The following is a 23,930-nucleotide window of genomic DNA, read 5'->3' as shown; positions in this document are numbered from 1 at the left end:
TTTACAGATCTTATTCAGATAATGTAATGAAAGGCAGTTGACCAGTGGATCAATGTTTCAAGTTTGTTTATTGGTTGTGACTGTGCCAAATATGTTACTATTAAGGTAACAGCTGGGACAATGGAACCTTGGAAGATGCCCTTCCTGCACTTACAGTATTTTCAGGTCACCTGAATCACTCGTGTGTCCTATTGCCATATGGTCTTCGTCGTTGTGCGCCGTCCATTAACAATTTTACATTTTTAACTTCGTCTTGAAAACTACATGGCCAATTGTTACAATTTTTGGTGTGAAACATCTCTTGGATAAGAGGAATATAAATAGTTGATCTTACCACCCCTGGGGCCTCATGGATGGGGCCAAATATGCTATAAAAAGGGTGTTTTTTTTTAAACTTCTCAACTCCCACACATGTGAGGAAAGAAAAACTCAATGCATGGAAATGATGTCCATGAAGCCCTACAACAGGGCCAATGTGACCATATATTGAACATGTATTAAATCTTTTTCTCCACTCCTATATATATTTGAGGAAAACTAAATGCATGATTATTATGTCCATGAAGCCCTTTCCTCTACTTAAATTGTGAAACTCATGGCCCCTGGGTCAGGGGTTCAGGCCTTAGAGTGGAGCCATTAAAACCATATTGTGAAAATGTATTGGATCTTAGAAAATCTTCTTCTCTACTTTCATATATAGTTGAGAAAATCTGAATGCATGATTATGATGTCCATGAAGCTATCTACTAAAATTGTTAAATTCATGGCTCCTATGTGGTAAAGAACACATTTAACACACACAAAAGAAATTATATGACATACATTATACATTACAGAATACATACAAAACAATTATCTTACCAGATATATGGTACCAGAGCCAAAATATGAAGATAACTGATTTTCAAGAAACTCGTATAAAACATTAATTCTATATTACTCCTTTAATTGTTGTAGATATGAAATAAAGTACACAATTTCATTCTTTTCATTCATTAACACATTCACACAATTAATATGTTAAGATTCATTTTCTTTTGGTAAGAGAGGCAGTGATGAAACACATGACAAGTAATGATCTGTTTTGTGATGAACAACATGGTTTTGTTCCTGGCCGATCTTGTATGACCCAGCTGTTGGTCTTGGACGGAGGCCCTCAACAGGGGAGATCCACTTCACACTGTGTACTTAGATTTCCAGAAGGCGTTTGACACCATGCCACACAAAAGACTCTCGCATAAGATCAAGGGGTTTGGGATTGATGGTAAAATACTTACGTGGATAACCGATTTTCTGAAAGGTCGAACGCAAAGGGTATTGATCAGTGGTCATACATCGAGTTGGTCAAGCATGACAAGTGGAATACCACAGGAAAGTGTGCTGGGACCAGTACTGTTTGTCATCTTCATAAACGACTTGGATGATGTTGTGAGTAGTGTAACTCGTATCTTTGCTGATGACACTAAGTTATATGGCCGAGCATCTACAGTTGAAGACAAAGAAAGGATACAATTAGATATGGAGAGTCTCGCAGACTGGTTGAAAGATTGGCCCTTGAAATTCAATACCAGCAAGTGTGGCACAATGCATCTCGGTCATAATAACCCTCAGTAGTTACCACATGCGGGACAGTAATGGACAAAACATAGAATTGGAAACATCTGAAATGGAAAAAAAACTTTGGTGTTCAGGTTGACAATAAACTGACTTTTCACCAGCATGTGAACTCTATCATAGGAAAAGCAGATCGTTCATTTGCAGGGACATGGTTATGGTAAAGAAACATTCCCACCACTATGGTTAGACCAACACTTGAGTATAGTAAAGCTCCACGGATCCAGCAGTACACAGGCGACATTGATAAGATCGAGAGAGTTCAAAGACGAGCAACAGGGTTATGCGCAGAGTTAAAAGATCTACCATACGAGGAAAGGCTCAGAAAATCGGGACTGCTATCCCTGCACTATAGAAGACAAAGAGGAGATATGATCCAGACATATAAGATACTAACAGGGAAGGACCAAGTAGACCAAAAACTACTGCCTCTAGCCAATGCCAACAGAACACGAGGACATAGCAAGAAACTGGCAAAGACACACTGTCGCTATAAAGTACTCGTTTGGCGTGAGGGTAGTGAATGAGTGGAATGGATTGCCAGATTGGGTAGTGTGCGCCAAAGACACCAACGATTTTAAAAGTAAACTAAACAAGTTCTGGAACGGCATGCAATACTCCATAAGACCCACACATGCAACAGTTAACTACAGTAGAACAGAGCGGGAGTTACAGGCTACGTAGCCTTCAACCTGTAGAGAAGGTATCTTACCTCAAGTCAGATAAAAGATATGCAAAGAAAACCACCCTTCGACACTCTGCCAGTGAATACAATCGACTATCTAAAAATCAAAAATAGCTCACAAAACCTATGACATAACCTTTGACACTAAGCCTAGCCAACCAAATTGAACTAAGTAGACCATGAACAACAACTGCATGCATGGTTTAATCATAAGGAAAGCCATTATGGTCATTATTTTATTACTACATATCTTAAAATAGAGTTTGTTTTGTTCGACTTTCCTTATTTCGAGACGGAAAGTTGTTAATTGTCATCTTTTCGCCTGTAATGTGTTGTGTTTTTTACTTCGATTTTTTGTTATTTCGAGGCAAAAAGTTGTTAATTACCGTTTTGTCGTCTTTTCGTTTTTAGCTCACCTGAGCTAAAAGCTCAAGTGAGCTTTTCTGATCACCCGTATTCCGGCGTCCGTCCGTCCGTCTGTAAACTTTTAACATTTTTGACTTCTTCTCAAAAACCACTGGGCCAATTTCAACCAAAGTTGGCGCAAAGCATCCTTAGGTAAAGGGAATTCTAAATGATTAAAATGAAGGACCAGGCCACCTTCCAAGGGGAGATAATCAAGAAAAGGTAAAAATAGGGTAGGGTCATTAAAAAATCTTCTCAAGAACCACTGGGCCAGAAAAGATGAAATTTATAGATAAGCTTTATTAGGTAGTGCAGATTCTAAATTGTTAAAATCATGGCCCCCGGGGGTCGGATGGGGCCACAGGGGGGGGTCAAAGTTTTACATATATATAGGAAAAATCTTCTTAAGAACCACTAGCCAGAAAAGTTGACATTTATATGAAAGCTTCCTGATATAGTGCAGATTCTAAATTGTTAAAATCCTGGCCCCCGGGGATCGGATGGGGCCACAATAGGGGATCAAAGTTTTATATACAAATATATAGGAAATTTTTTTAAAAATCTTTTTCTCAAGAACCACTGAGCCAGAAAAGCTGAGATTTACATGAAAGCTTTCTGATATAGTGCAAATTCAAGTTTGTTAAAATCCTGGCCCCCGGGGGTCAGATGGGGCCACAAGGGGGGATCAAAGTTTTACACACAAATGAATAGGGAAAATCTTTAAAAGTCTTCCTCTCAAGAACCACTGAGCCAGAAAAGCTGAGATTTATATGAAAGCTTTCTGATATAATGCAGATTCAAGTTTGTTAAAATGATGGCCCCCGGGGGTAGGATGGGGCCACAAGGGGGATCAAAGTTTTATATACAAATATATAGGGAAAATCTTGAAGAATCTTCTTCTCAAGAACCACTGAGCCACAAAAGCTGAGATTTATATGAAAGCTTTCTGATATAGTGCAGATTCAGGTTTGTTATAATTATGGTCCGCGGGGGTCGGATGGGGCCACAATAGGGTATCAAAATTTTACATACAAATATATAAGGAAAATCTTTAAAAATCTTCTTTTCAAGAGCCACTAAGCCAGAAAAGCTGATATTTACATGAAAGCTTTCTGACATAATGCAGATTCTAAATTTTTAAAATCATGGCCCCTGGGGGTCGGATGGGGCCACAATAGAGGATCAAAGTTTTACATACAAATATATAGGGAAAATCTTCTTCTCAAGAACCACTGAGCCAGAAAAGCTGATATTTACATGAAAGCTTTCTGATATAGTGCAAATTCAAGTTTGTTCAAATCATGGCCCCCGGGGGTCGGATGGGGCCACAATAGGGGATCAAAGTTTTACATACAAATATATAGGAAAAGCTTTAAAAATCTTCCTCTCAAGAACCACTGAGCCAGAAAAGCTGAGATTTATATGAAAGCTCCTGATATAATGCAGATTCAAGTTTATTAAAATGATGGCTCCCGGGGGTAGGATGGGGCCACAAGGGGGATCAAAGTTTTACATACAAATATATAGGGAAAATCTTTTTAAAAAATTCTTTTCAAAAACCATTAGGCCAAAGAAGTTCACATTTACATGAAAGCTTTCTGACATAGTGTAGATTCAAGTTTGGAAAAACTATGGCCTCCAGGGGTAGGTTGGGGCCATAATAAGGACTAAGGTTTTACATGCAAATATATATAGAAAGTCTTCTGATATGGACTCAGGTGAGTGATGTGGCCCATGGGCCTCTTGTTAATAATAGCAGCTGTTTCTACCGACGCATCACACTTAGTGTTCTTCAAGACAGAACACTTTCATCAACAGCTCGTTGGGTACCATCATTTTTATTTACTGTTGCATTTTCGTTACCACTGAAGCAAAATACATGTAGTTCTCCCAAAGGGATAATAGGACAGCAAGACTCGTACTTCCTCTTCATACCGGGCAGTGATGGTCTGGTTTTTTGTCGGAACACCCTACTGATTTTATGAGATAACGAATCATAATGTATAACGGCCGGTCCAGTAGTGGCTTGCTCTGCAGATGTATTCCCAACTACAGGTTCTGTTGGCATTTCATTAATTAATGGATGCATTTGGATCTTTGTCCCAGTCACTATCTGAAGATACCTCTACGCTCTAGGTCAGCTTGTAATACATTACTGTTTGTTGCAGGTTTTGGGTCATGCATCGTTTTGAGGTGATGTCTGAGGTAAACCATCTCTGTGGTTTTAAATGAAGAAATGGTGCATTGTATCGGTTTTTTGTTGATAATCTACAGGCCCTATGATACAAGATGTTCCTTGGCATATTCGCTAGATTCCGTCAAAAAGGGACACATTGGACATTTCAAGAAAGATTTGCGTGGTGTAGTCTTTGTTTTAGGCATTGTCTGCAACAATAACAAAACATGAATTTGATATGAAACATAATCAGATAGATTAGCTGGCCTTTTTTCTGTCTCCTAAGATCAGTAGCTCTTATGTCGTTTCAGAGGCCAAAACTTGTTTGACTGCAAGTCGAATGCGATCAGTGTGTTTGACCTAGTGAGTACCTCTGGGTCCACGATCAGTGTGTTTGACCTAGTGAGTACCTCTGGGTCCACGGTCAGTGTGGGTGACCTAGTGAGTACCTCTGGGTCCACGGTCAGTGTGGGTGACCTAGTGAGTACCTCTGGGTCAACGGTTCACTTTGTACGTGACATTGGAGCACTTTTCGATTATCTGAAACGGGGACCGCCAATATGACGAGAACTTAGGCGATGTGACAATTTTACGTTTTGGAAAGTAAACATCACCAGCATGAAAGGATTGCCAGTTTAGTTTTTCTGTCATGATACCACTTTTGTCGTTGGATGCTATCTTTTATAATTTCTCTAACTGCAGCATATGATTCTTCCAATCTTTCCTGCAACTGCCATACCTATGCATTTTGAGGAATACGTTTGATTTCCTGTGACATTTCGTATGCAATGTCTAGGGGTGTGGACACTTCACGACCCAGCATCATCTTATTTGGAGAAGCGCCCGTGGTGTTATGGACTGCACATCTGTTGGCCATCATTACATAAGGGAGGTGCTCGTCCCAGTCACTGTGATGGACGTTGACATGCTGATAACATTTTGGCTAGATTTTGTTAAATCTTTCCACCATTCCGTCCGATTGTGGGTGATAAGGATTTGTGTGGGTTTTCTTTATGCGTAAAAGTTTACACATTTCTGTAAACAAGTGGCATTCAAACTGAGCTCCTTGATCTGAATGAATGGTACCAGGTACTTCAAACCTTGTACCAATACGTTCCATAGGCGCACCAGAAGTTAGAACTTGCATTGGCGCCCGTTTGGTTGTATTGGGTGAATTTCTTTTCTGACATTTTTCACAGCCTGCAATGCATATTTTTACGTCTTTTTATATTCCAGGCCAATAAAATTTGTTCCTTGTCTTCTATAAGGTTTTATTACCCCTAAATTAGCTACAGAACTGTTGCTTTCTGAGAAAATATTGGGATAGATCAGAAAGCTACAGATCCACCCTTTATAAAAAATCTTCGATTTACAACGCAAAAAAAAAAGCTGCGCACGGTTGAGGCCTGGTATCGTTGTATTCTTGTGTTGCTGTCTCATAGATTTAATATTAAAAAAATTCTTTACATATTTTCCTATATACTATACTTGTGTCCACACATACCTTCAAATATTCATTAAAACCCCATACGAATCGAACACTCACAACATTAGATGATTTCGTTTGTTGACGTAGCCATTATAAGTAGCCGTACAAATAATGTTTGTAATATTTAGTAAAGTAGACACCTGCTAGTAGTTCTTTTCTTGTTACGCAGTATTTTCGCTCAGCTTTTGATAATGTTCTGCTAGTATAAGCAATAACACGTTCTACACCATTTTGATTTTGTGAACTGCGTCCGTATCCAGAATGAATGCGAAATGTCTGGATATGCAGGAACTGGTGCACTTATTAGTGCATGACGCAAGGAAGTGAATGCTGATTGGCAATCTTCTGTCCACTTAAATTTTCTACCCTTTTCTGTTAATCTGTTCTGTGGTTTGGCTATCGCAGCAAAGTTTGGAATGAAACGCCTGTAGTAACTGCAAAGTCTAAGAAAACGTTTTATCTCCGTTACATTTACTGGCACTGACCAATTTTTGACTGCCGGAATTAAGGAGGGATATGTTGTAACCCCATGTGTCCAAGGAATTCAACAGTTTTATGAAACAGATGACATTTCTTCGGTTTCAGTTTCAAATTAGCAGCTAATAACCTATCAAAGACCTGCTTGAGATTATCAAGCATGTTAACAAAAGATGGCCCTATAACAATCATCATCAAGATAAACTAAACATATTTGCCACTGCAACCCATTCGAAACAGCCTTTCGGAAGCTGTAGGCGCGTTACAAAGGCCAAATGGCATCATAGTGAATTGATATAACCCATGCTTCTTTGTTGTTGGCTCCCAGGACTGGGTGGTGTATGTTGAAATATCCTAGGTAAATTGTGTTTGTGGGAAAGATTTGAGAGAGACGTACAACTACAGGTTGAAGATGATTAGTATCATGAGGTGGTGTGTTTATGTTTAAGATGTTAATGAAACCTGTGTTGTGTTTAATTTGTGTACCTACCATTTCAACTGGATGTAAGTCATAGTTGATTTGTAGTTTGTGGTAGGCTAGGGTGTTATATATGAAAGTGATGAGTCCACCGCCTTGTCGATGAGGTCTGTCCTGTCGTAACGTGTCATACCCTGGCACGCTCGGTGACTTGTGGCGTGTCTGCAAGCTCGCCTCCTGTACACATGACTGAAGGAGACTTTTCTTGTATTAGTTGCTTGAGCTGACCAATGTTGTCCGAAAACCTCAAACATTCCGTTGTAAGACACTGAATCCGTCCATTGTCTGGGTTATGTTTGGTGTGTTACTAGAGGTGAGAGATCATGATCTCCTTTGATGATGTACCACCTAGCAAGGAGAGATCGAAAATCATCTAGCTGTTCACCTTGAAGTTTAACTTATTTTTGCAAAACTTTAATGTTGGCCACGATTTTTGATAACTAGTGCTAGAACTTTCCTATTTCACATGTGTATTCCGTGTGACAAGACCAAAATTACTTTGCTGCCATACAGGGACATCAGTGTTTCACAAACACATTGTTATTAGGTTATATTCAACAAGATATGATTGTAATCTACCGATTATAAAGTCTCCCAAAAGAATTGAAGTACTGGTTGTATAAATGTGGCTTTTTCTGAATACTACAAAAATGTAGTATTTTCCTCCCTTGACAAAATCCATGCCAATTTTAACTTCATTCAGATCACAATGATTTTGATTTTAATTTTTTTAAAGAAATCCTTTTTTCCTTCAGTAAAACTGGTGTCAATTGGTCTTGATCCTAGCTTGTAGGTCCCAACATCCTCTCATCATTTTTGATGATCCCATGTCCCTATCATTCCCAGTTATAAAGTTATACAAGTTTTTATAATCAAGGTCAAAGGTCACTGGAATACAAGTTTGTAGGTCACTACATTCTTTTATCATTTCTGAAGATTCCATGTCTCTATCAGTCCCAGTTCTAAAGTTATACCAGATTATGTTCTAGGTCAGAGGTCAAGGTCTCTGGAGTCACTTGACCTTGCTACCAATTTGTAGACCTCATCATTCTTTCATCATTCCTGAAGGTCCCATGTCTCTAGCAGACCTGGTTCTTTTAAGTAATATCAATTTTGTTCTAAGGTCAGTGGTCAAGGTCACTTGACCTTGATACTAGTTTGTAGGTCATGTCATCCTCTTGCCATTTATGAGGATCCCATGTCGCTATTAGTCCTGGTTTTACAGTTATACCAGTTTTTATGTTCATGGTCAAAAGTCAAGGTCACTGTGGAGTCACTTAGACCTTGATACTATTTTGTAGGACCTGTCATTCTCTTTTCATTCCCGAAGACCCCAAGATTCTATCTATCATATTTGTCAAGTTATATCTGTTGAATTTGGGATTTAATTTTTCCTATTTGAGTTCTATGTTAAACCCCACTCCCATTTGATTCCCCCAAAATGTACCCTAACCCCCTTCAGTCTGAAAACAGAAACATTTCTGCACATCTAGATACATTGACCTATTATATCCTTGAACATCTATTACTTTTGATCCCGTGCGGATCCGGGTTAAAATAGGTCCTCAGTACCCCTTGCTTGTCGTAAAAGGCAACTATATGGGGAGGTCCTTCGAATGAGATCGCATAAATCGAGGTCTCCTGTCACAGCAGGTGTGGCACGATAAAGATTCCTCCCTGCTCAGAGGCCGTAAGCGCCGAGCATGGGCCTAAATTTTGCAGCCCTTCACCGACAATGGTGACATATGAGTGAAAAATTCTCGAGAGGGACGTTAAACATTACAATATAAATCAATCAACATCAACTGGTCACGGAAAACGGTGTCAGACAGTTTTAGGCGCGAGAAAGAAGCGGCGAAATAAGAATAAGAACCAAGCAAACACAACAAGTCTCCAAACATCTGTCATGTGTCATCTATGCCCGTAGTATCAACATCGTCAAAGTGCTAACTACAATAAAAATGAACAGAGTTCACGTCAAAAACGATTTTTAGGAAACTCGGGCGACATATTGTAATTGGTTGTCGTCCGTTAACAATTGAACATTTTTCATTTCTTCGATTCTTGATAACTATTCCAATTCTTTTCGAATTTGGTATGAAGCATCTTTGGGACAAGGAAACATAAATTGTAAATTTCAGGACTCCTGCACCCCTGGGGCAAGACAAAAACTGCCAAACAATTGAACAATTTTCAATAATCTTCTCTAGAACCGCACATGAAGGCCTCTACCAAAATAATAAATTTCGTGATCCCCGGAGTAGGGGTTCTGACCCCAGGGTTGGGGAAAACTTAATATATAGTCTTTATGTGTAAAACATTTCGATAACATCTTCTTTAGTGCTATTAATACTAAATTGAAACTAAATGGATATTAGGAGTAGGTAGTCCTTTACCAAAATTATAAATCCCATGATCCTTGGGGGTAGGAGTTTGGTTTCAGGGTGGTGTCAAAATTATAATAACGATTCGAAGGACTTCTTTAAGTTTGCGGATACTGTATAAAATATAAATGCATATTTAGGAATACTAGTAGCAGAAAAGGATGTACAAAAAATGGTGAATTCCACAACCCAGGGTTTTCAGGGGCGGATCCAGGAATTGCGGCTAGGGCCCGTAACTTTATGAGGCAGGGGGTCTTGAAGCCCACAGTGGGTCCTGGGCAAAGTCCTGGTGGGGGCCCATGGGGCGAAGCCCCTGGATTTTACAGAGCTTGAAATATTTTTACTATTTTCTATCATATTTAATAAGATGAAATTAATAAAATGACGCAAATTTCAAGGGGTTTTGGAAAAAATGTAAATTATCCCAATAAAATTAATTCAATAAATCAAAAGATTTTGTCATTTATTTTCCCGAGAGTGGAAGAAATTATTGCTTCTTTTATCGTTTACATTTTTCGAAACAAGAGACCACAATTTACTTTAAATTTGAAAATATTAGGGGGAAATCCGCCACTGGTTTTTACTCTAGGATAGGTTCAAATTGGTCATATTGTTTAATGTCAATACATATATTATGTAAAGCCTTTCATCAGTGTATGCACTTTCAAAGGCATTGAATTTTTAAATCTTATTCTAAACTGTTGCTGAACATTAGATATTCAAAACAGGATTTTTTTTCTATATTTTAAAGCCTATGGGAGTAGCGATACTTTTCACTAGTATTCAGGTGACCGACAAGACCTGTGGGCCTCTTGTTATTGTTCTCTATTTATTTGAGAAACTTGCCTGCTTCAAGTCTGTCAAGAGGACAACTCTGTTGGTTTTCTCGAGTTACGTTTTGGTGACGATTGTAATTGATATAATAGAGTGAATTATTTTTAGTGTCAGAAGCATTGCTAATTATGATGGAATTAGATGACAATTTAAAAGACCCGATATACAGTATTAAGGTCTTCTGCGAACAGCAGTGTTACCCAAGTGCACACAAATTGCTAGAACCGGCCGAAGCTGAAAGTAAATTTCCAGACATGAATTATGAAGGACTGCTCCGAGATTCGGTGAAGGCGTCAGTCCAAATATTCAGCCAAGCCGAAATTAGAGTGGGCACCGAAACGAGGCTTCTGTACGACGTTACAACGCCTTAGGAATTCACTGATAAAACCTCTGTAACACTCACTTGTCCACCTGGAAGCCGTGACAACCCTCAAGAGAACCCTACCAGGCACAGTGGCACCCCACATCTTGATTATGCACGTGTCCCACGCTTTCCGTTAATACCGACATCGAACTTTGCATTTAATTCCAGTTCCACTCAACAGAATTCTTGCAATTTTCTCTCAACAGGACTTGTCTCGAACTCATCCTTTTAAAACTGCATTCTTCAGTCCACAAGAAAACCGTTTGCTCAACAGTTCGTGGAAGTCGCCATTAGGCCTAACGGATTTAAGTGGGGTTTTTTTAAGTTGTGTATTCACAAATTAATACGCCCATCTCGAAATGACATGGAGTGTAGTCCAAGAATAACTCGTTAATTCAACTAAAATCAAATGTTTTATCATACAAACTCAATGTTATAATGATAAGGAATGAATTTTATTTTTTCGTTGAATGGAGGTATACCACAGGCACGTTTCTGTAAATGACTTATGACCTCTGTATACTAATAATGATTGGTTTTATATAGCGCCTTTTCCAGCGTATGCTGCTCAAAGCGCTTTACAATAATCAATGTACATTATTACCCCGGCAGACCTTATATCAATCTAGAACTTTCTCAGCCTCCTAGGAAGCATACAGTTCAAGCTGCCATTAAAAGCGCTAGAGCACTAACATTCTAACAATATCTTTCACTGTCTGTAGCCAGGTACCCCTTTTACACTTGAGTGGAGTGAGGAAATTCATGTAAAGTGCCTTTCCCAAGGACGTTGCCGCGGCCAGGACTCGAACCCACGATCGTTCGGTCTAGAGACTGACGGCCTAACCACTAGGCCATCGACGCCATAATTAGTATACAGAGGTCATAAGTCATTTACAGAAACTAGTATCTGTGAGGTATACCACGAAAAAAAGAAAAAAAGACGGAAAACTTTTGCATCATGAGCTACACTCCATCCATCGAAAAAAAATAATAAGTGAGCAATTCTCATTGTTTGTAAACTTTTCTCATTTTTTTCTTCTCCAGAACCACTGGGCGAATTTCAATCAAACTTGGTACACATTATCCATGAGTAAAGGGGATTCAAGTTTGTTCAAATGAAGGGACTTGCCCCTTCAAAGGAGAGATAATCATGAAAATGCAGAAATATGGTGGGGTCATTTATAAATGTTCTCAAAAACCACTTGGCCTGAAAAGTTCAAATTTACACGTAAAACTTCCCGACATTGTGCAAATTCACATTAGTTCAAATCATGGCCCCTGGGGGTAGGGTGGGGCGACAATAGGGAGTGAAAATTTTACATATGTATATATATGCAGCTCAATTAGGGTCATCAGAAAAATCAGTGTTGTATACAAATGTACGTCTGAGCAGTTTGCACGTCACAATGAAAAAGTACGTCACAACGTACAGGTTCTTACAGTTGTACAAGGGGAAAGTGTCATAATATTTTGTCGTTAATGACTCATTATTTACCAATAAAGCTGTATACTTGAAAAAAAAAATCTTGCCAAACAATTATATATCATTCCTTTATTATATCAAACCACCCTCCATTTTTAGCTCACCTGTGCTGAAAGGTCCAGTGAGCTTTTCTGATTCCCTGTTGTTCGTCGGTAAACTTTTTACATTTTTGGCTTCTTCTCCTGAACCACTAGGCCAATTTCAACCAAAATTGGCAAAAAGCATCCTTGGGTGAAGGGGATTCAAGTTTGTTCAAATTAAAGGGCCGTGTCCCCTCCAAAGGGGAGAAAATCACAAAAATAGGATGGGGTTATTTAAAAATCTTCTCAAGAACCACTGGGCCAGAAGAGCTGAAATTTACATGACAAATTTCTGACATAGTGCAGATTCAAGTTTGTTAAAATCACAGGGGAAGGGTAGGGCACAATAGGGGATCAAAGATTTACATCAGGGTTTGACATTTACTTTTTTGAGCACTAGACCAGTCAGGCTACTTCAAATGATTTTTGCTAGACCTGGCCTTACATCCAGTAGCCCTGACCAACTTTCCACAAAGTGATAGTTTCTCCATATTTAAATGTACTTAATTCAAATGACAAACATTAAGTTTGCATGAACTAAAATGTATTTGATTGTCTCAAAAAAGAGCTTTAGTCTCGTCATTCAATTTAATGCTTTCATTTTCAAACACATTTTCTGTTTCTTTAAATTCTACCCAGCACGGAAATTCTCTAGTCCATTTAGAATAAAATGACCTCAACCGGTTTTTTTTTTAAAATCTCCATTTCACAAGCCCTGCTTTGTTTCTTCCCAACCTTTTACTTTTTTTTCTCTTGGAGAAATCTTTCCATGAGAACGAGAAGTCGTATTTGAATATAGAGACATTCCCGCACATATGTTAACACCGAAAAATGGCTGTTTACAACTTAATTTATTCATTTCATAGACACTTTCTTTTATTGGATTCAAATAAACTGGGTTTTTTTTAAAAATGAAAATAAATTCATCTAAAACATAACATTACACACATTAACATCGAGTAGATGTCGTAAAACATTACTTCCGACCGCGACTTATTTATTAGAACTAAAAATAGAGATTGCGTCATCATGCGGTTCAAAATTGCTTGCAAACTCTACAGTTATTCTTTTTCAGTTAAGAATAAAATATCTTATGGTTTAAAGTAAAGTTTCTTGTTTATTTTTTCAACACAACCAGCCGGACTAGTAAATAGACATTTTACCCTACCAGACCTGTCATTTAGTAGACTCAGTCAGTCGGACATGCTTTAGTGTCAAACCCTGTACATACAAATATATTGAGAAAATCTTTAAAATTCTTCTCAAGAACCATTGGGCCAGAAAAGTTTACATTTACATGAAAGCTTCCTGTCATAGTGCAGATTGAAGTTTGACATGCTAATAAATAGTGTGGGCTAAGGTGACTCAGATGAGCAATGTGGCCAATCATAATAATAGATGATGACATACAGAGTGACATAACCCCAAAATCTACAGGTGTCATACTCTAATTGTAAATTATTTCTGTACAAAACTTGAAAACTACGATGAAAACTGTTTGAGTTATCATGTCACAAAGAAAGTGTTGATGGACAGACATGTGATTACTATAGGGCTCCCAAATGCGGGGCCCTAAAAAACAATAGGCATCTTCCTCTCACCATGGTGATCAAAGGTACCAAGTTGTAAAATCCTGGAGCTTACAGTTCGGTCTGTATCCGGCCCACAAGGTCCAGACAGACAGACAGACGGACAACTCCATACCATAATACGTCCTGTCTTTGACAGACGTATAACAATAGCAAAGACACTCTACCATACTTTATTATGACCCGTCTATGAAGGGCATATAACAGCAGTATAGTTATAAATGAATGTAAAGATGGCATTAATATGAGATGTATTGTACCTGCAGTGCCTCCTTGTCTACTATTGACATTCAACAATACGATCATTACACAACAGAGCTAGTCAGAAGACTGACCTAAGCTGATCATGAATTCAAACAACTATATTTTCAATTTACACATCCATGTATTTATTCATCATTTCTGTTGATGAATATAATCAATATAAAAGTCTATATGGACAGGTCATACTTTTTATCTGATACACATGTAATCACAATGAAATTAACATAACTATGTTATAGTTCAGTCCCCTTGATGAGAAATGCACAAAGATCTTTCAATTGTCATCACATGTATGAGATCTCTCTCTCCTTAAAATGAATCTGCTAATTCAACTGAACATCATGTATCATCATACAGGGGTCCTTCTTCCTCCATGATGGCTTTCCTGCTGGCTTTGATAATGGCCCTCACTCTTTCCCTCATGTACTGAAAAAGAAAAGTAAACATCTATGGACATGTAATTGTTCACAATTTTGATTCCACATATATCTTCAATATGATTCAAAATATTTCAAATGATTTATAGAAATTTGATGATCCTGTTCTCCAAAATTTACACATACACTAGAAACAGATCTGGAGTCACTTGCATTGCTATTACTATCCTCTGTCTCTAAGCTGGGTGTTAATCTGTCTGAAGAGACCTCGCCTTGTTCAGTCACCCTGAAATCAAAAGGAGGAATGATGAGTCTCATCATACAATCTGTCCTTTTCTCATCAGGGAAATATGTTTTTCTTTCTGATGTCCAAATTCTAGGAAAAGAAAAAGATTTCCCACCTTTTCCCTATCACGCAATGCACATTTCGAAAATGCATTGGTGCAGCCACATTCAATTTCTGTCAGAAACAATTCACTGAATTTTTGGTCTTACATACTTTTGGTTACTGTCCACATTGTATTGCCATATACTGTAGGAAGAGTCTTCTCCATTTGATATGCTGGGTAGTTCAGGACTTTCATCCACCGTCAAGTCTATACTGACCGGCATCTCAGGCTTCTGTTTTGGTTTTGGAGACCTGCAAGAAATTTTTGCCTTTGTTTAAAGAAAAGTTTCTCAGCACTAAATACAAGTACAGTCTAGACTGCCTTTCCTATATAAATGAACTATATTAAATGGCTCCCTGCCTTGCGCGACAAGTGACCATACTTTTTGGCCCTAAAACGATAATTAGACTGATGACCCCTTGCAAATTGGGTACTGGTAATGTGTTTGCTTTCGCATCTTGCGTTATGTTAGAAAACGAGAAAAAAATGGGATCTAAAGCTATCACTTGGCAATATATATATATATATATATATATATATATATATATATATATATATGGCAGAGGATAGTAATAGCAATGCAAGTGACTCCAGATCAGTTTCTAGTGTATGTGTAAATTTCGGAGAACAGGATCATCAAATTTCTATAAATCATTTGAAATATTTTGATATATATACATGTATATGTGTCATTCTTTTGATTGGATTTTAAACTACTTATTTCTGAACCAAATCTTTTTTTGTTTTATAATATATATATATATATATATATATAAATATGAAGGGATTAAAACGAGGCCCACAGGTCTTATTATGTGTATTAGTTAAAAGTATCACTTGGCCCCCAAGGCCTATGGAATCTAGAGAAATTTCTTAATCTGCATATCTAAGCTGCCCTTAAACTTGAAAATCAATTAGCACCCAGGTTTTAATGTAGTTTCGTATGATAGAATCCCTGACAATGTCATTGAAAACAGATGCCAGTGTAAATGAATTTAAATATAAAGTACATTAAAAATATGTCTTCAGGGAATTTCCTTCAATGACTTGACCTTTTAAACAAACTAAACTTAATATAACTTTCGAAATCAATGGGAACTATGCAAGAAAGTATTCCTGTAGTTTGGTTATATATATGTTTGAGCAAACCAATGAAAAAATGAAAACAGGATTGTACAAGTCCATGATTATTATACAATTAAATGAGCAATAAAACCCCAACAGAAATCTCTTTCCAGGGGATAATAAACCCACCACAACTGTATTGCCAGGAGATAATAAACCCACTTCAGGAGATAATAAACCCACTTCAGGAGATAATAAACCCACTTCAATTTAACCCCATCACAGCTGTATTGCCAGTAGATAATAAACTCACTTCAGGAGATAATAAACCCAATTTAATAAACTCACTTCAGGAGATAATAAACCCACTTCAGGAGATAATAAACCCACTTCAGGAGATAATAAACCCACTTCAGGAGATAAACCCACTTCAATTTAACCCCATCACAGCTGTATTGCCAGTAGATAATAAACTCACTTCAGGAGATAATAAACCCATTTCAGGAGATAATAAACCCACTTCAATAAACCCACCACAACTGTATTGCCAGGAGATAATAAACTCACTTCAGGAGATAATAAACCCACTTCAGGAGATAATAAACCCACTTCAATAAACCCACCACAACTGTATTGCCAGGAGATAATAAACCCACTTCAGGAGATAATAAACCCACTTCAATTTAACCCCATCACAGCTGTATTGCCAGTAGATAATAAACTCACTTCAGGAGATCTGTAAACGTATTATATTTGGCGTGCACGATATTTGGCGGAAATCGTTTTTTCAACAAGTTAGCGTAGATTTGATTTAGCGCATTCCTGAATTACTTTAAACATCTCGATTTACGGATGGCATTTAGCGATGTACTTGATTTAGCGGAAGCTGCGTTCCGCCAAAGGCGCTAAATAGAATACACAGCCAAATGTAATACATTTACAGTAATAAACTCACTTCAGGAGATATTAAACCCACTTCAGGAGATAACAAGAGGTACTGTGAGTAATGCTCACTAAGAATACCCCCCGCTTACCCCAATCTCCCAAAGGGTGTTGGTAATAGGTATAAACTACCTCTTTTCTGAGTGTAAAAAACAAATGGCATGACAAACCGAACCATATTGCTACTTCGATGTCCAGTGCGCTTGACCTTTGGACCCCAAAATCGATAGGGAACATCTTCATCCCATGGGTAGTCCATATGTATGATATGGTGACTGTAGGTGGAAAGGATAAAGCTTTAGAGCCAGGAAACCATATTGCTACTTTGATGTCCAGTGCACTTGACCTTTGACCCCAAAATCGATAGGGAACATCTTCATCCCATGGGTAGTCCATATATATGATATGGTGACTGTAGGTGGAAAGGATAATGCTTTAGAGCCAGGAAACCATATTGCTACTTCGATGTCCAGTGCGCTTGACCTTTGACCTTTTGACCCCAAAATCGATAGGCAACATCTTCATCCCATGGGTAGTCCATATGTATGATATGGTGACTGTAGGTGGAAAGGATAACGCTTTAGAGCCCGAAAACCATATTGCTACTTCGATGTCCAGTGCGCTTGACCTTTGACCTTTTGACCCCAAAATCGATAGGGAACATCTTCATCCCATGGGTAGTCGATATGTATGATATGGTGACTGTAGGTGGAAAGGATAACGCTTTAGAGCCCGGAAACCACCTTTTGACCCCAAAATCGATAGGGAACATCTTCATCCCATGGGTAGTCCATATGTATGATATGGTAACTGTAGGTGGAAAGGATAACGCTTTAGAGCCTGGAAACCATACTGCTACTTCGATGTCCAGTGCACTTGACCTTTGACCTTTTGACCCCAAAATCGATAGGGAACATCTTCATCCCATGGGTAGTCCATATATATGATATGGTGACTGTAGGTGGAAAGGATAACGCTTTAGAGCCCGGAAACCATATTGCTACTTCAATGTCCAGTGTGCTTGACCTTTGACCTTTTGACCCCAAAATCAATAGGGAACATCTTCATCCCATGGGTAGTCTAAATGATGTGGTGACGGTAGGTGGAAAGGATAATGCTTTAGAGCCCGGAAACCATTGCGTCTACAGACGGACGGACAGACAGACGGACAACCCGATTCCAGTATACCCCCCCACAACTTGTTGCAGGGGGTATAATAAACCCACTTCAATTCAACCCCATCACAGCTGTGTTACCAGGAGATAATAAACTCACTTCAAAATCCAACAGCTGTGCTGCCTGGAGATAAAACTAAATTATTTCAAGTTTACCTGGACGATGCCCTTGATTTTCGTTTCTTCTTGGACTTTTTGGAACTAGAATGTCTATCTCGATGACTGCCTCTACTTGATGGTGACCTCGACCTCTGTTGAGATGAGGAAGGAGATTGAGATCTGGACCTACAATATGTGATATAAGATCCTATGCTTTATATAAAGAGGACTTGCATGCTGTTCACAAGTTAAATAAAGTCAAAGAATTTTAGAAAAATGAAAACTGGGGCATTACCTTAAGTGACTAATACACCCTACAGTGCACATTGACAACTGGGCTTATTTGAAAAATTGTAGAATTGATAGGGAAAATCCTTAACACATGGCATAGTCTGTGTATGAAGTGTGGAGACTTCAGGTGTAAAGAGAAATCTAATAGCCTGGGGCCAGATGCACAAAAGTTAGTTAAGTTTAAATGACAGTTAACTGCAAGTTAACACTATATAAATGTTCAAATCAACTGTCAGTAAAAGTTAACTAAACGTCATGCAACTGGGTCCAGGAAGAGTCCAGTTCACTGGACCTAATGCTTTTTGGTCCAAATTTACTAGGGATCACCCTTTTTGATGAGTCTGTCTTGAAAATGGTGAGTTTAAGTGTGAAGGTGTTAAGGGAAAACACTTAATGCTCAGAAACCATTTTCCTACTTGATCTTGATCCTAATTTGTAGATCCCTTCATCATTTCTGAAGACCCCATGTCTCTATTATACCTGGTTCTTAAGTAATACCAATTTTATGTTCAGAGGTCACTGGGGTCACTTGAATTTGATACTAGTTTGTAGGTCCTGTCATCCTCTTGCCATTTTTGAAAATCCAATGTTGCTATTAGTCAGAGTTTTAAAGTTATACCAGTTTTTAAGTTCATGGTCGATGGTCAAGGTCATTGGAGTCACTTAACCTTAATACTAAGTTGTAGGTCGTCATTCTCTTTTCATTTCCGAAAGCATTTGGACTCTATCTATCATATCTAACAAGTTATATTGGCTGAATTTTGGAATTAATGTTTTACCCATAGAGTTCTATGTTAAACCCAATCCCCATTGATCCCCCCCACCCACCCCCTAATTACCCTAACCCCTTCAATCTGAAAACAAAAACATTCCTGCACATCTAGATACAGAGAATAGAAAACAAGACTCCCACAGGCCTTATCGGTCACCTAAGTACTGGTGAAAAAGTATCACTACTCCAAAGGGCTATGAAATCTAGAAAAAAAAATTACTGTTCTGAAAATGTTACAGCAACAGTATAAAACAAGATGTGTAAAATTACCATTTTTTGTACATCCTTTTCTATTATTCCTAAGGATGCATTTAGATTTTATACAGTATCAGCAAACTTACAGATAAATACTGTATACAAAGTTTGGCCACACCCTGGGGTCAGAACCCCTACCCCGGGGATCATCAAATTTACAATTTTGGTAAAGGACTACCTGTTTTTCTAAATATCCATTTACTTTTAATTTAGTATCAATAACATTAACTAAAATGTTATCTAAGTGTTCTACACATAAACACTATATAGTAAGTTTGGCCCCACCCTGGGGTCAGAACCTCTACCCTGGGAATCGTGAAATTTACAATTTTGATAAAGGACTACCTGCTCTTTCTAAATATCCAGTATCAATAACACTAAAAATGTTATTTAAGTGTTTTACACATAAACACTATATAGTATATTTGGCCACGCCCTGAGGTCAAAACCTCTACCCCGGGGATCATGAAATTTACAATTTTTGTGGAAGCTTTCCTGCTCAACATCACTTGGCATTTAATTTTTCTTAAACATGTGCGGTTGTAGAGAAGAAGATTTTTGAAAATTGGTCAATTTTGGAAAGTTTTTGCCCCCCCCCCCCCCCCCCCCCCCCAAGGCCATAGGGGTGCAGAAATCCTGAAATTTACAATTCATGTCCCCCTTATGCTTCATACCAAATTTGAAAAGAATTGGAATGATAGTTATCAAGAAGAAATTAAAAATGTCTATTATTCACACATTTAATAACCTACCATTTTGGCCCCACCCTGATACCAAAACCCCTACCCCTGGGATCATCAAATTTACAATTTTGGTAAAGGACTACCTGTTTTTTCTAAATATCCATTTAGTTTCAATAACACTAAAGAAGATGTTATTTTTTACAAATAAACACTATATACCAAGTTTGACCCCGCCCTGGGGATCATGACAGTTACAATTTTGGTAGGGGCCTTCCTGCTCTACATCACTATGAATTTAGTTTTTCTTGCACGTGTGTGGTTCTTGAGAAGATTTTTGAAAATTGGTCAATTTAGGGCAGTTTTTTTCCCGTCCCTAGGGCCCCAGGGGTGCTGGAGTCCTGAAATTTACAATTTTTGTCCCAATGATGCTTCATACCAAATTTGAAAAGAATTGGACTGGTAGTTATTAAGAAGAAGTTAAAAATGTTCAATTGTTAATGCACAGCAGATGAAAACCAATTGCAATAAAAATGTGACAGACGACGGACAACAGGCGATCAGAAAAGCTCACTTGAGCTTTCAGCTCAGGTGAGCTAAAAACAATAAACCAAATAGTATAAATTTCTACTATGTACCAAAGTTCATCCTGAAATTTCATATACTTTCCAAGATATGCAGAAATGAATTCAAGTGACTGACCATCTGCACTTTCACTATCATAGCCATTTTGATTACTCTAATGACACAAATTGACTTCATTATCATAAATCGCACGATTGATTGCATTTTTGTTTGTAAAATTGTGCATTTTATAAATTTTAATAATAAAACAAGAGGCCCATGGGCCAAATCGCTCACCTGAGTCACCTTGGCCCATATCTGAAGACTTTCCATATATATTTGCATGTAAAACCTTAGTCCCTATTATGGGGGCCCTGGAGGCCACGATTTTTGCAAACTTGAATCTACACTACGTCAGAGAGCTTTCATATAAATGTCAACTTCTTTGGCCCAATAGTTCTTGAGAAAAAGATTTTTAAAGATTTTTCCTATATATTTGTATGTAAAACTTTGATCCCCTATTGTGGCCCCATCCAACCCCCAGGGCTCATGATTTGAACAAACTTGAATTTGCATTATGTCAGGAAGCTTTCATGTAAATCTTAGCTTTTCTGGCTTAGTGGTTCTTGAGAAGAAGATTTTTAAATGACCCCACCCTATTTTTGCATTTTTGTGATTATCTCCCCTTTGAAAGGGACATGGGCCTTCATTTGAACAAACTTGAAAGCCCTTCACCCAAGGATGCTTTTGGCCAAGTTTGGTTGAAATTGGCCCAGTGGTTCTGGAGAAGAAATCAAAAATGTGAAAAGTTTACAGACAGACAGACGGACGACAGACAAAATGTGATCAGAAAAGCTCACTTGAACCTTCGGTTCAGGTGAGCTAAAAATCGTCGAAAAACACCTGTGTTTCTGATATAAATAGACATAATGAAAAAAAGCAAAAGTGAGCAAGCTCACATACCCAACACTCCAACATTGCTTGACAATGCCTCACATAATAAATGGTAATGATATGCATTACTGCAAGAACAGAACAGATGGGCTTGAAATTCTAAAATCAAAAGGGGCATAACTCCCAGAAAATTGATTGAATCAGAATTTCCTGGAAACATGCAAATCTACATAGTGTGTCCTTATTAACTACAAAGTTTCACTAAATTCTGTTGAGCGGTCTCAGAGGAGTTGCGCTGACAAGAAAGGGACCGATGGACTGACAGACGGGTCAAAAACATTTAATAAACATAAGAGCTGTATGTCTTTATAAAGACTTGTTATTAGAATGTGCTATATTGAATTATTATTGATCAAAATTAATATTTGAGTCTCTTAATCATTTTGGTTCCTTTCATCCTTTTTGGGTAAATAAAGGAACCGGTCAATATGGCCGTGGTAAACCACCCAAATCTGAGCTAAACCTGAGCACTGCAGCATTAATAAAGCAGTGGCCAATTATCCGAAAAATATTGTACTTACCATTGCTCTAAGTTAACTCAATTCAGCTTCAGGAGGTAATTAAATAATAGCTTTTAAACTTCTTAACCAGTCTGACTATCTATTCACCCAAAAATCACTAGATGTTCTATTACTCACTACTGATGCCAGTTAAATTATTTTTGCATTAATGTAATGCAAGAATTTTCTTCCGAATAATATTCCTTGTTTACTAAAGAATCATACTTATTTTGTTTCCGTTGGGGGCTACATGATCTACTTTTTTTCCTCTTCTTCGGAGACTTTGACCTAGATCTCCTGCTGGATCTGTCCTTGTGTCTGGATTTCTTGGGCCGTTTTGGATCGACATCTTCACTCTTGCTTTTTTCCAATGGCCCATAGTAAGGACTACACCCTGGGGTGGGGACAGGGGTTGATTTTTCTGATACTTTGGCACCTGTCAACATTTAATACTCTGTGATAACACATAAAGGAAATACGAATTCACTGTTACTAGTGGATTTCAGCCTCATAAGTTTAATGTCATTGACCTTCCCCATTTATGTATACATTAATAAAGATTTCTCCCCAAAAGTTTGATGATCATTTCACTAGTGCAGGTGTTCAGCCACATCTATTTGTGATAATTCTTCAACCACAAATCTGTACAATGTCTTTGAAAAGGCATGTTTAGGCCAAATAAAATTGAAATTATGGTTCTCAGGCCAGCGTGCATCTGTTTTGAGGGTGCCACATTGCAGATTTTATCAATGTTGCAATAAAATGAAAAGTTGGTAATGCACTTACATATCTGGGGGAGGGGGGGGGGGATCCACATTCATTCTCAATTCACATTTTGCATTCGGAATTGTCTTGCATCTTTGTAACTTCCAAATTACAGCCACTTGGGTTCATCAGTAAAAGTTATATACAACTTCTAACCCCAATTCATAAGGTTCTGGAATAGCTTACAGTGACTGAAAACTGTAAAACCATCTGCACAAGGATCACAGCCATTTTAAACTGGTGCCGTTAATTACCCATATTGACTTCATTATTCCAAATCATCGATATATTTATTTATATTTGTATGCAAAACTTTGATCCCCTATTGTGGCCCCATCCTACCCCCAGGGGCCATGATTTTTACAAACTTAAATCTGCACTATGTCAGGAAGCTTTTATGTAAATCTCAGCTTTTCTGGCTAAGTGGTTCTTGAGAAGAAGATTTTAAAAGATTTTCCCTATATATTTGTATGTAAAACTTTGATCCCTATTGTAGCCCCAACCTACTCCCGGGGGCCATGATTTTTTCAAAATTGAATCTGGACTATGTCAGGAAGCTTTCATGTGAATGTAAACTTTTCTGGCCCAGTGATTTTTCAGAAGATTTCTAATGATTATGTCAAAAAGCTTTCATGTAAATTTCAGCTCTTCTTGCCCAGTGGTTTTCGAGAAGATTTTTAAACGACTCCACCCTATTTTTGTGATTATCTCTCCTTTGAACAAACTTGAAAGCCCTTCACCCAAGGATATTTTGCACCAAGTTTGGTTGAAATTGGCCCA

General features: G+C 38.0%; 1 protein-coding gene across 3 annotated transcripts in view; it reads right to left on the bottom strand.

Annotated features, from left to right (window-relative positions):
* Positions 1 to 14,215: 14,215 nt before the first annotated feature.
* LOC125664636 (splicing factor, suppressor of white-apricot homolog) overlaps positions 14,216 to 23,930 on the bottom strand; it is a 47,629-nt gene continuing 37,914 nt past the window's right edge. Inside the window, exons 12-16 of one of the 3 annotated variants that reach the window (XM_048897475.2) lie at positions 22,611 to 22,821; positions 18,427 to 18,555; positions 15,199 to 15,339; positions 14,886 to 14,985; positions 14,216 to 14,748 (exon numbers count right to left, since the gene is read on the bottom strand). In XM_048897475.2, the coding sequence (XP_048753432.2) occupies positions 14,662 to 14,748; positions 14,886 to 14,985; positions 15,199 to 15,339; positions 18,427 to 18,555; positions 22,611 to 22,821 (668 nt within the window). In that variant the 3' untranslated portion in view covers positions 14,216 to 14,661. Of the gene's footprint in view, positions 14,749 to 14,885; positions 14,986 to 15,198; positions 15,340 to 18,426; positions 18,556 to 22,610; positions 22,822 to 23,930 lie in introns of those variants that run through there. The other 2 variants (XM_048897476.2, XM_056154398.1) reach the window with 2 other exon arrangements.

This window comes from Ostrea edulis, chromosome 1, assembly GCF_947568905.1.
Source record: "Ostrea edulis chromosome 1, xbOstEdul1.1, whole genome shotgun sequence".
NCBI lineage: Eukaryota > Metazoa > Mollusca > Bivalvia > Ostreida > Ostreidae > Ostrea > Ostrea edulis.
The sequence above is the reverse complement of the archived record's forward strand: the minus strand, read 5'-3'. Positions and strand labels throughout refer to the sequence as shown.